The 13,750-nt window shown below is 45.1% G+C and overlaps 1 protein-coding gene across 2 annotated transcripts in view; it reads right to left on the reverse strand.

Moving 5' to 3' along the window:
• Window positions 1-7,451: 7,451 nt before the first annotated feature.
• grik5 (glutamate receptor, ionotropic, kainate 5) overlaps window positions 7,452-13,750 on the reverse strand; it is a gene marked incomplete at its 3' end in the record, with an annotated part of 295,760 nt that continues 289,461 nt past the window's right edge. The window contains exons 18-19 of one of the 2 annotated variants that reach the window (XM_084336069.1): window positions 9,280-9,401; window positions 7,452-8,084 (exon numbers count right to left, since the gene is read on the reverse strand). In XM_084336069.1, coding sequence (XP_084192195.1) covers window positions 7,452-8,084; window positions 9,280-9,401 — 755 coding nt within the window. Of the gene's footprint in view, window positions 8,085-9,234; window positions 9,402-13,750 lie in introns of both variants that reach the window. The other variant, XM_084336068.1, reaches the window with a different exon arrangement.

The raw sequence follows: 13,750 nt of genomic DNA on the forward strand, positions 1-13,750 counted from the left end.
TACCAGGCAGTGATGTTTCCAGTCAAGATGCTCTCTACAGCTCCGGAGTAGAAGGACTGGAGTATCTTCCCCGATACTCTGAACTTCCTTAACTGTCTCAGGTGGTAGAGGCGCTGCTTCGTGTGTTGTCCATGTCAGATCCTCTTTCTGGCAGGATCCTCTATTGCTTAATACATGGTGTGAATGTTGTTAGAACTGCAGCACCATGACAATCTCCTCTTACCCAATCCTCTGTTTGCTTTGGGTTTTGTGGAGAAGCCATAAGCACGACATGCCACCTATGCAAATGTTAAGATTCCTTTTTGAGGAAGTTAACTCACTTGGGAGGAGTAGCACTGTTACTTTAAAAGGGGTGCAATATCACTTAACATCCTCTTAGTATTATTCTAGTTTGGAACATTGGGGCTCATAGTTCTAGTATTATTCTTGGGATAAATAAAAATATGCCTTTCCAGGAGCTGTTAATAACTCACTAAGGCTTTGATGTTTTAAATGTTCATATATTTCATATGAGATGTCTGCAGTGACTCAGGAGGTCGCCTGGTAATCGGAGGTTCAATTCCGCCTCCTCCTTGAGCAAGGCACTTAACCCCTACCAGCTCCCGATGAGCAGGTTGGCACCTTGCATGGTTGCCTCCACTGTTGGGTGTGTGCTGTGCATGTGTGAGTGAATGGGGGCGAATGTGAAACATAAGTTGTTAAATACATCATAATGATATCACACATCTTAACTGTTTAACTCAATAGCTCTCAAACCAAATTAATTTGTACAGTTTGCGTGATATGTGTGAGTATAATAAATACGCTTACATTTTTCAATACTTACAGGTACATTGAACCAAGGTCACATGTTGCTTTTAAAACCGCTGCTAATAGTTTTGAGGAAACTCCCTCGGAGTTGCTGGTGGTTAGCCATTTCATGTTCCCGTTTCATGTTGGGTTTCCTTGTGGCTGTTGTTGCTCAATAAAGTCTGAAGGCCTCCTCCACTTACACAGGGCTCACGGTATCTGTGGCGTCCCATCATGTCCATCACGCTTCGTCTGAATCGCAACACAGGAAATGGGAGAGATAAGACGAGGGCTCATCCCTTATCTCAGAAGTCAGGAAATGCATCATGAAACTCACTCACTCACTCACTCACCCACCCACCCACACACACACCCACACACACACACACACACACACACCTACACACACACACACACACACACACACACACACACACACACACACACACGCTGTAACATCAAAGGGTCAGTTCTGGATTTTGGACCCCTAGCCCTATTTCCTCCTCACAGATGATGATGAAGGGGGGATCCTTAGCACAGTCCATGCTGTGCTTCATACTGGATGAATGCATATATATATATATTTACATACTACTGTATGTATATACTGTATATATATATATAAATAAAAAGTATATATATATATTATATTTACATACATATATATGTATATATATTTTTTTTATTCCAAAGGAGATTTTAATAGGTTGGAAGAGGTTAATAGGTTGGAACAATGGGTCATAAAGAGCATTATGAACCTGCCTCCCTTTGCCCACAAACACACCGTACGTACGGTAGATCCTCTGTTCTTCAATTAGGAAGAATAGTAATAATAGGCTGCCGGGTAGCGCAGCAGACTAAGTGTATGTCCTACCACCACAGAGCCAGTGGGATCGAATCCGGCTGTGGTGCCTCCGGCTTGGCCGACCGTCCATACTAACACGGTTGGCAGTGTTAGCGGGTGGGAAGCCGGCGTGGGTGGGTCCTGGTCGTTGTAAACAGCGACTCCTACAGTTCCGTTGGGGCGGCCTGCACAGCAAGGGAAGGATCTGGGAGAGGTAGTGTGACCTTCTACACGTTACACTCTCCCGGTGAGAGTCCGCGCTGCCAGGTGAAAAGAAGCGGTGGGCTGGCTACACATGTGTCGGAGGAAGCATGTGATAGTCTCTGCCCTCCCAGACCGACGGTAGGGGGTAGAGTGCGCAACGACCAGGAAGGGGATTGGGAATTGGCATAACGACTAACATTGGGATGAGAGAAAAACGGAAAAGAAGGGGGGAAAAGATAATACAAAAAAAATAAAATAGTAATAATAATAACAACAATTTAATCATAATGATATTCATCATCATAGTTTTAATAATCCATTTAGCACTAGTGTAGAAATATGAAAAAATACCACCACCCCCAAAAAACAAACAAAACAAAACAACGTAGAAATAAATGAAATTCCTTTGTTTTGTTGACCCCCTCTTTGATTATTTTGTGACCCTCCCATAAACATCAGCTGTATGCCAGCACTTCACGGGTTGTCTTTCCCTGCTTCCTCCCCTTAAACCAGGGGTCGGCAACCTGCGGCTCGGAGCCCTCATGCGGCTCTTTAGCCAATCAGCTGCGGCTCCCTGGCCCAAAAAAAATTAAGATTTTTTTTTTTACTGTTATTATTATTATTATTATTATTATTTTTTTTTTTTTTTTTTTGGACATCGATGTCATACTGTGACACTGAAATGAAAAAATATTTCATCAACTAAGATATTTAGTCAACAAAAATATTTCATCAACTAAAATATACAGTACGTCACACCCCGTGCCTCTCCCTGCCGTCTGCAAGTGGCTAATCTTGAGTTTCCGACCCCCCAGTAAGCTAACCATGGATAAATCCAAAAAAAGGGAAAGTCTGAGGAAAATAGAGGGTTTAATTCAGCGTGGACAGATCAATTTGCTTTCACGACTAACGATGCAGGCTTACCTGTATGCCTGATATGTGGTGCGAAATTTGCGAACAACGAAAAATTTACTTTTTATTTTATAGATTTTCCACAAATAAGGGAAGGACTCAAATAGAGCTGCATAGTTCAGGGTTTTATTTCAAAGTAGGCCTACAAGCCAGTGTTTTTTCTCCTTTTCTGTGTTTTATTTCAAAGTAGGTCTACACATATAGTATTTTTTCAAAGTGGACTACTTTTTATTTTATAAATGTTCCCCAAATAATGGAAGGACTCAAATATACCTGAATAGTTCAGGGTTTTATTTTAATTTTTTTTATAGTCGGTCTACAGACACCAGTGTTTTGTCTCCTCTTCTGTGTTTTATTTAAAAATAGGTCTACACACACAGCCAGTATTTTTTCTCCTCTTCATAAGAGTTTGAGGTTTTCCTTTGTTATAACAGGTAAAAACAGCAATAAAAAGTTAAAATGTTTCTTTTTGTTGCTTTATAATCACATTAATGCAACAAACGTGGGGTATGCTTGGGGATATATAAAACGTTATACACTGTGTTATCTTCATTTTAAGGGTAAATAGGTTGTGCGGCTCCCTAAGCATTTTATTTTGTGGGAGGGGGGAAAAGTGGCTCTTTTGATAGTAAAGGTTGCTGACCCCTGCCTTAACCCTTTCACTGCCGCACTACCAAAACGGTTAACCCTTTCACTGCGACAATACACAGACCTTCGGTTGTGTGATAGTAAAGGGTTAACCTTCTGTCGTGTGGCAGTGAAAGGGTTAATAGCTTCCTCACTGCAACCAATTTAAATAATTAGCTAGTTGATAGTTAAAAGGTATTGATAGGCTCCTGCATATTGCCTCCACACGGTCCTTTCAATTACAATGTCTTGTCAATTAATTTACGAAGGAGAGGATGAGAAAAGGACACAACATTTAGACGAGACTGGAATCAGAAATGGAGACATACTGTAGTGATAAAATGTGTGCGTGTGTGTGTGAGTGAGAGTGTGTGTGTGCATGTGTGTGTGTGTCCTTGTCCTTATACGATTCTACACAAGGAATTTATAAAATCTGACATATTATGTCCAGGCAACCAGTAATCTTGAATATAATCCTATGTGTGTGTGTGCGTGTGTGTGTGTCCACTAGTGATGCTGGTTCACTTCTGCTGCAGGGTATGCATTCTAAATACAAAGCAGAAGTAAATAGAGGTGTGCAGAGATGAAGCTACCACTCTGACAGACACATCAAGCCCACATCTGATTCTACTGACGGCAATCAATTATTCACAGAAACAGCAAAACGACACAAAAAAAATATATCATTCATGAAGCGCACAGCCTCACTGCATGATGGTATAATGAAAGCCTTGTTGGTACCCCCTTTGATGATCCTTTGTGCAAATACACACAATTCAAACAGCATTGTCAAAACATTCACGCTCCCCTCCGAGGCGTCATAATGGCTAAGTCGGCTTATAACCAAGGACTGCATATACAGTCGGATGAGTGTAACATTAAGGACATTGAGACACAACGAAATATACCAGATTGTTATGGCCTGTATGAGGATTAAAGGTGGGGTAGACTATTTTGGAGAAATGAGCAAGAGTGAGCTCACAGTACATCACAGTAAAATAGATAGAGCAAGCTCTGCATCACTTTTCAAGCCTGGTACGGTGCGCCACGCACGCACAACAAAGGTTCCCTACAGTCCCATACAGCTGAATTTAACATCAAAATAATAATAATTAAAAAATATATATATGTTTCCCGGATTTAATCGGCAGGCGGTTTTGCACACTGTGTACTTTTCACACTGTTTCCCGCCCGGGAACACCACTTGGTAAGCCCAAACAAATCTGATTGGTTGTTAAAATTCAGGCCACCCTGAGATTTTGGAATGGCTGATTACTGGGCCTGGGACAGTCTTTTTCTCAGAGAATTTTCCCAATATGGTTCTAAAATAAATTGTCAGTAATCAGCAATGTCTCACTTCCTCCAGAATCAGCACCGCCCCCCTCCAGTCAACGAGGACAGTAATTAAGTAATTAGGCAATCTAACATGGCAATATCAAATGGTATTGAAAAGATTGCATTGAGTCTATGACTCTGGCGCCGCACCCTGCTGTGGACGGCCAAGTCCGAGAGAGAGAGAGAGAGAGAGAGAGAGAGAGAGAGAGAGAGAGAGAGAGAGAGAGAGAGAGAGAGAGACAAGTTGAAGCCCCAGTCTGCTGGCAATGGAACAAGCCCCCTGCCAGATTCACACACAACCTCATCTTTCTCCATCTCTTATCTTGTATGAACCTGAGTTACCTGGGATTAACAAGGAACAGTGTAGCTGTCTAAATATACATGGCTGGATGGTGCAGTCACCAGGTACAAGGTTCTCTACACTTTGAATAATTACTGTTTGACTTACAGTAAGCACAGACCTATTCACACGCACACACTGACACACAGTTTAAATAGACAAACACACCTGCAAGCACACACACACACACCATTGTCGCTGCTATTCAATATATTTTGACACAGGTGTAATTTCAGATAATTTCTAGGGATGCTCGATATTGGCTTTTTTACCGATACCGATATTCTGATATTGTCCAACTCTTAATTTCCGATACCGATATCAACCGATATCAACCGATACCGATATATGCAGGGTTTCCCCCCCCAAAAAACTGAATAATTTCAGGTAACTAATAATTTCACTGGATATATATATAACAAATATTGTTATTGTTTTTTTTCTTTTTTAAACCGATACCGATATTTTCCGATATCACATTTTACTGCCGATATCGGCCGATAATATCGGTCGGCCGATAATATCGGACATCCCTAATAATTTCCTCTACTTTTCTCAGGCTGGATCCCATTGACGCAGTTTTTGTACCCTCTCGCCCCCTTGCCCTCTCGCCACTCTAGGAATCCCCATCGAAACTGGATGTTGTTTTTCTCACATCGCAAAGTTATCAGTCCAATCCAGAAATGATGCAGGTTGATTTCACTACACAGGGCACCCTAAACCCTCATGGGGGTGGAGCAAGTGATCTGTTCACATCAACCCTAAATATGGCCGATAAATATCGTCATCCCCAAGTAAAGATGGCAGGAACTACAGAACGTAAGTCAGTTACATGTACTAAACAAGATTGAATACATTTGGAGAACATAATTAAGTGTGATGTGATGTGCACTGCAGCTACGTTCCAGATAACTCGCAAACGGGATTTTCCAACCTCCTACATGAAAAAGACAAAGTACACTGGAACGCCACTCAAAGTCGGAGTTCCTACTCAGAAACTCTGGGGGGGGGGGGGGGGGGATCTACCCTGACTTCACAGAGATTCAGTTGTCTGACGTAAAACAACAATGGCGGCACCATGGAGAAGCACATGGTATATGTATTTACAGTATTATCAGGCTAGTCAATGCAATGTTTAGATATGTTTCCAAGTATAAAGTGCCATAAAATAAAAATGTATAATGGTGTCCGTTACCTTATGCATAATTTGTCCTCCTCTTTTTCGTTTGAAGGCTGCACTAGTCGCAGTTTAACTGTCTTGCCACAAGTTTGACATTGTCAGCCATGTTTTTTGTTTATGTGCACCTGGAAATCCCCAGTTGCGAGTTGTCTGGAAGGTGGCTTAAATGGGTGTTTTTAAAGATGTTCTAAATTCATAGCAACCTCCGCCAAGAGGCTGGAGTCACGCAGTAAGTAAGGTATATTGTGGCCAAGGATGTCTCAGTTCAGTTTGTTGCAGCACTACTCCCCTCCCTACTCTCCCACACACAGAATGACCCTCGTAACGTCACTGAGTGTTCACTTGATCCGACGGTCGAGGGCTATGAATGAAAAGCAAATGGGATCCAGTCTCATTGTCATTTCAAAAGGTATGGGGTGCAGGGAGGGACACAATACTCTTCCGTAGAATTAGCCGTGGGCAAGTTTCCACAGTATGTTATGATCCACCACATTCGTCACAAATAGTCTTTATTTATTTTTAATTTTTTTCTCTGTAACTTCCACTTAGAACAATGGTAACAAAACAAGAAAGACAAAAAATTAAAATAAACAACAGTAAATTATTCTCTCTCTGTCAGTTTGGAAGTCTTTTTTTCTTTGTTTATTTAAGATCACATACAGATAAAGAATGTCCTCCACAGAGGTTCCTTCTTCAGTCCGTCTGGAGCCTCGAGACAAGGTCCTTAAATATAAAGAAGGGAGCGAGAAGTCGGGAGAGAAAAGGGAAGCCTGTAGAAAGCAACTGCTCCACTGCTGAAGGTTCATCATGTGCATCGTCACGACTGCTTCATCCAGTTAATGTTGGTCCTTGATCGAACATCCGTCTTCATTGTAGTCGAAGATGTTTCACATCTTAAAGGTGAAACTGGAGATATAGGAACTGAAGGCCATCTTTAAGCATGGTCACAGTCAGAGAGGGAAAGGGTTAGGCCTACTGTTGGCCTCAGTGAGTGGATGCTCGACTGTGGGGGTGGGGGGGGGGGGGGTTAAAGTTTCCCTTGTTCAATCTCCCTTTAAAGGTTGTCCGTTATCTGTGCAAATTTCCATTGGCTAACTTCCCCGCGTTCAATCTCTCCATTTCTGATCCCTCATGAATACCACTGTAAGCAGCTCAAATGTCCCTTGACTCAGATACAGTATCTGTCCCAACCCAGCCCCCTCCTCCCAGAGCCTCCAGTCTCAGTCTTGGTCTCCCAGTAAGTCTGTGGAGGTGCTGCTCTGTGGAGGGGGTATGGGTCTGGAGGTATGAGGTGGAGGGCTGTGATGGAGCCGCCTGGGGCTGGGCCCCCCTCCTCCCTCACTGTCTGTGTTGGAGGAAGATGGGGGCGGGGGTGGGGGTAGCCGGGGCAGGGGCGCTGAGGAGGGGGGTATCCTGGAGGTGGCTGACCCCAGATTGGTGCCTGCTCTCAGGCTCTGGATCCTCCGGCACTCCTGGCAGATCCTCACGTGGGTGCAGCTGCGGGAGGGCAGCATCACGGGGGTCGGGGCTGGGGGAGGAGGTGTGGTGTTGGCCCCCAGAGGGTCATCCAGGAGCCGCTGGGGCCCGGGGCCCATGTCTGAAGGTCCTGCCCCTCCTCCCCCACTGCACCCCCCCGCCCCGCCCGTCAGGGGCCCGGAGCCACTGTAGAGTTTGCCGTTGCTGAGGCGCATCTCTCGGACCAGGCGCAGGGGCCGCGGGGCCCCTAGGGCGATGCGGGTTGGGTGGCGTAGGGCTACTGAGCTGCTAAGGGGTCGGCGGCGGCGAGAGCGGGAGCTCTTCTTACAGGAGACGGCGTTTCGGAATTCGCTGAGCATCTCCTGACAAACAGACACCTACAGGAGACGGAAGGAGGGAGGGAGGGTGGGAGGAAAGAAGAGAAAAGAGGAAGGAGGCAGGAGGGGGACAGGAGCAAAGTAGGCAGACAGCAGGAGCAGACAGAGGAAAGGTAAAATAGAGAACGGGAGGAGGGGGGGGGGGCAGGAGGAGGACAGGAAAGAAAAGAAAAAGAGCAAGGGAGGTATAGACAGAGAGGACAGACGGACACAGTTTGGCATAATGGCAGGAGGAGGGGGGGGACGACGACGAATGGAGGGATAACATTAAAAAGACAGGTGAGGAAGTGATGGGGGAGGACATGGAGATGGATAGAGATGGGAGAATATCCGAGGAGCAGAGAGAGTTATTACAATCCAAACACACAAACACCGAAATGTTGTTTAAAAAAAAAATGGGCACTTCGTAAAATGGCACTATGGACGGACAGGCAGGCCTGCAAACTGAGGCGCACATGGACAAACACACATGAACACCACAGAGACACACACACGCACGCATGTATACTCACAAACACAAGGAAAAGTCTCTGCATTCCAACTGCATGACACAAAATGCATCAAAGCATAAACTACACACAAACGGCATTCCGGTCAAACTAATGATGAGAAACCATGTGCTCACACAAACAGAAACAGTACTCGTTGTCCGAGAACAGACACTGATGGCCAAATGACAGAGGGTGTGTGTGACGGAGAGAGAGAGAGAGACACAGTGGTGAATGTGTGAAAAGAAGTGAGGAGTACCAGCATACATGTGAGGCATGTAAAAGAAGATACATCATGAGATTTAACGCCAGGGGGAAGGAAAGGTCACACTACTTCTTTATGCAAGCAAATATTGGCATATCTCAATATTGCTTAATAATACCATAGAGTTTAACTCACAGTCACTATACACTTAATGCCATAACCGGTGCTTATAATAGCATGACGGCACAAATACACACAGGACATGCAAATGAAAATAAATTCTCTCGTTTGACAAAATCTTTAGGTCTGCCCTTTGGGATCACTATAGCAGTACAGGGCAGCATACTCATTTCACATGCACAATACACATGGAACCCCCAACAGTAAAACACACACACACACATTCGTACACCACAACACAAGCAGAAGGGTTGGCGGGGCTGCCATGGAGACCTACTGGGGTGTGTCTGTGTGGTCGGCGGGGGCAGGCGTGAGGGCGTACCTCATCTGTCTCCGCCGAGCGACGTGTCGACCAGACGAACTCCATGATGGCCACGAACACGGCGATGATGAGGCCGCAGATCAGCACCACGAAGATGCCTCCGATGTTCTCCATGCCCAGGCCTGAGGGGGCCACAGAAACACACATGTTATCACACACACACATGCACACACACATGCACACACACACACTTACACACACATGCACACGCACACACACATGCAAACACACACACACACACACCAGGGTTCAAACTATTGGGGGGGGGCGGGGGTTACGGGGACTGAGCCCCCCTAAATTACCCTTAATTAAAGTGGCCTTTTCCAGTGTTTTGCATTGTTTTCAAGCAATGTGGGGTTGTACCAACACTGACAAAATGTGAAATCTCTACCAAGTCCCGTTTCTGCAGTTCAGCTGAGACAATAACGCCCCCCCCCACTGAAACAAGCCATTCTGAATTGATTCGATCTGTGACGTGTAAGAAATCTGATCTGCCACCGCCCGCCCACAATCAACTGTGATTCGAGGAAATTATGAGCAAAACTGGCAAGCAGCGAGTGGAAATAATGCGGAAGCGGTTTCAACAGCAGAGTTGCCACCTTCAGCTGTTCCACTGTCAGCACTTCCTCAAAAGTGTTCGACAGTGTTCCTAATCGTTTCCTAATGATATCGTGCTCCACAAGCAATGGGCCAGAGCTGTGGCAGTTTTTGGGCTACACGCTGTTGTTGAGGAGACTCAGCCGTGGCTGAGATGAGACTTACTTTACCGGTTTCCTTACTCCCGTCTCTCCCTCTCACAGACACACACACTCGCCCAACTTACGTCACGTACACACACATACATGCACGCATGCACACACACACACACACCCAGAGACGGAGTGGGTGTGTGTGTGTGCGCTTTGAAAAGGTTCCTCCATCCTAACGTATCTGCCAGTGCAGGTGGGTGACTGTCAATCAAACATTGCGAGTATGGGCGGAGCCCAGCCAAAAACAGCTTGTACTTTGGAAGGGGAGAGAGTGGTGCACCAAAGTTGTTGTAGTTTTGACTGGGTTGCTTATAGCAATAACTTGACAACACACACAAGCTCAGTTGGTAGCCACAGGTTTACTGCACGTCAGGTCAGGAATGCACAACAGACATCGTCCTCACATTGGCCATAGTGTACCATGCAGTGTCTTTACTTTTAGTGACTGCATCCACTTCCACACATGACACAGTACCTATAAACAGTGAGTCTACATCTACCTCAGTCTCAAGGTCGTGGACACCACGTCTTATTACTGTTCTGTATGTTTGGGTGCCCGTCCTGTCAGCTGGTGTGGAACATACCTTCGCAAAATGGTTTTGCCTGTTACATTTGTAGCATACAGCACCATAAGCAGGACACTGGCGTGGATCATGTGTTCTCCCACACTTGTTGCATTGTGCAATCCACTCTCTGTTTTTCTTTTCTGTCCTCCTGTCTTTTTTTTTTTATCTACTTTTTCTCCCATATTTCTATTTTTCTCCCATCCCAATTTTCATATCGTCCAATTCTACCCTCCCCTGTCTCGAACGCTGTTAGGCCATGCCTCCCACTGGCCGGCTGCAATGTGGACTTTACATCACGTGTCCCCTCCGGTACTCGAGGAAGCAGCAGTCGCATCTTTTCACCTGCACAGCGCAATCTCTCAGCGTCGGGGGTCTGCGTTTGGAGGGCACGCCGCCCACGTCGCTTCCTGATTCTGCTGCGCAGGCGCACCAACCGACCTGTAGGAGTCGCTGTCCACAATGTCCGATCCCCACCCATCAGCTTCCCACCCCCTAACACTGCCAATTGTATTAGTATGAACGACCAGCCAAGCTGATAGCAATGCGGAGAGCTGGGCTCGAACCCAGCGTCTCCTGCATTGGTGGTGAGCGCCTTGCCCACTGCACCACCTAGCCACCCTCTGTCCTCCTGTCTTTGTAGAATCTTCCCCTCTCTGGTTGAGCTGGAGCTCTACTAATGGCTTGCACATATGATTCACCCACAGCCTGTGTTGTTTGCATAGCTTGCATCTGGCTCCTTGCAGCTTCTGCTGCTCTGCACACATCTACTGCTTTCTCAAGGGTTAAATTCTTCTCCCTCAGTAGCCTTTCTTTCAGAGCAGCATTATTCAGGCTGAACACCAATTTATCTCTGATCATTTCGTTCTCACTTATTTTAAACTCACAGTTTCATGCTCTTCTGGCGCAGTTCCGTGACAAACTTGTCCACTGTCATCCCATCAGCCATAGCATGGGACCAGAACTGGTACCGTTCAAAAACAACATTCTTCTGTGGGCTGCAATATGTTTGCGTCCACTTTCTCATTGTCACCATCAACAAATGTGAATGTGTTGAATACATCCAAAGCATCTTCACCAATTGTGTGTAACAGTATGGCAACTTTAATTTTCTAAAAATCCTTTGCAATTGCTCCAGAGGCTGTTATATACAGTTGAAAACGCTGCTCCCACCTGCGCCAATTCTCGGCCAGGTTTCCCGTGAGTAGCAGCGATGACGGTGGTTTGAGCTGCTCCATCTCCTCTGTTCTGTGCTCTGCTGCCACGTCCAGACGCTATTGCTAGCGTTAGCAACAACTAGCCCAACAAAAGTTCATCACTCACTCCGTAAATCCGCAGGGTTTTATAATCCGTGAGGTCGGCGTGCGTAGAGTGACGATTCAGCCACTTCTGTCACCATGTTGTAGTTTTGACTGGGTTCCTTATAGCAATAACTTGACAACACACACAAGCTCAGTTGGTAGCCACAGCAACAGGTATACTGCACAACAGACATCATCAGTCGATCACAACACTCTTCAACACAGTCCTCTTAATCGACCCCGAGTACCATATATCACAAAAGTATACTTGATTAAAAATACAAAACAATGAACTTTATTGGGGAAAAAAACGTACAGATGTGTTCCATAGACTCACAGGAATTGTGTAAAATTGCCCAAATAGTGAACAATAGGGGACCTTTAAGAATTCATGATTTCAATTTAGAATGAATTTCAACACTCCAATAGCCCTCCCTTCGAGCTTCGAGGTAATTTGAACCCTGACACAGACACAGACGCACGCACGCACGCGCGCACGCACACACACACACACACACACACACACACACACACACACACACACACACACACACACACACACACACACACACACACACACACACACACACACAACACACACACACACACACACACACACACACACACACACACACACACACACACACACACAGACACAGACCCAGTGGTTCAGAATTGTAGTAAATGTAGCAGAGTGCAGATCATGTTTATCTGCAAGGTTTTGCTTGCAACACACACACACACACACACACACACACACACAATAAACATACACACACACAGAGAAACTTCACACAGACAGACCTCACACAAAATCAAGCACACACAGATGCTATGTTCACTAGAACTAAATCGACCTTATAGAAAAGCATAATCCAGACGCGTCCGGGGGAGACAGGTACTGATAAATAGATGCTGCACAGGATCTGTTGACAACATCATGACAAAAAGGTTCACACTTCACAGTCTAAGAAGTTATTGACCAGATCTTTGATGATCATGCCTAGATTACTGACTCGGCATACTGGGAAAATTCTGTGTTGATTCATTGCATCATCTCACTAATTCGATTAGATTAGATACAAATGTATTGTAAGTGTATTGTATTGTACAAGTACTACAACAAAAATAAGTTGGCATCTAACCAGAGTGCAAGGTACCAGTAAAGTACATAGCAATATACAGTGTAACAAGTGCAAAGCTACTGAGTAAATATGCTAATCTGATGTAGAGTATTAATATGTAGTGTTACAAGTATAATACACTATGATACTAACCCATAACCCAGTAACCCATACTGGCCAGTGGTATAACTAATAAGAGTAGGCATGGGATATATACAGATATTGATATAGTATATATGTAGCACTTGTGTCACTAACAGTAACAGCTGTTCGCCACGGGCACAATTCTAGATTCGAATGAGGAGAGGAGTAATATACACAATTAAGGGAATAGCAGACCAGAGACAAAGTTATAACAGTGACCGGTATTTTATTCTCAAGCGCGCTAGCTAGACAGTTACAATACATACAATGAGGTAGAGTGAAGTATCCTTTTTTAGGTTCTTTCATTAACCACTCCTTCTTTCGGGAGGGTTAGTTCGATATCAAGTCCTAGGTTGATTGGATCAACACATTAGGTTTGGTTCAGACGTCTCTGAGGTTATCTCTAGCTAAAAGCTAGGTTCAAGGTTTTTTTTTACAACAAGCGGTGCAAGGGGAAGGCTAAGAGAATTATTAAGGACTCGAGCCACCCGAACAACTGCCTCTTTGAACTGCTGCGGTCAGGCAAGCGATACCGGAGTCTTAAGGCGAGCACAGAAAGACTCAGAAGAAGCTTCTATCCCCAGGCCATC

This window comes from Notolepis coatsorum (assembly GCF_963971535.1).
Source record: "Notolepis coatsorum genome assembly, chromosome: 19".
In the NCBI taxonomy this organism is placed as follows: domain Eukaryota; kingdom Metazoa; phylum Chordata; class Actinopteri; order Aulopiformes; family Paralepididae; genus Notolepis; species Notolepis coatsorum.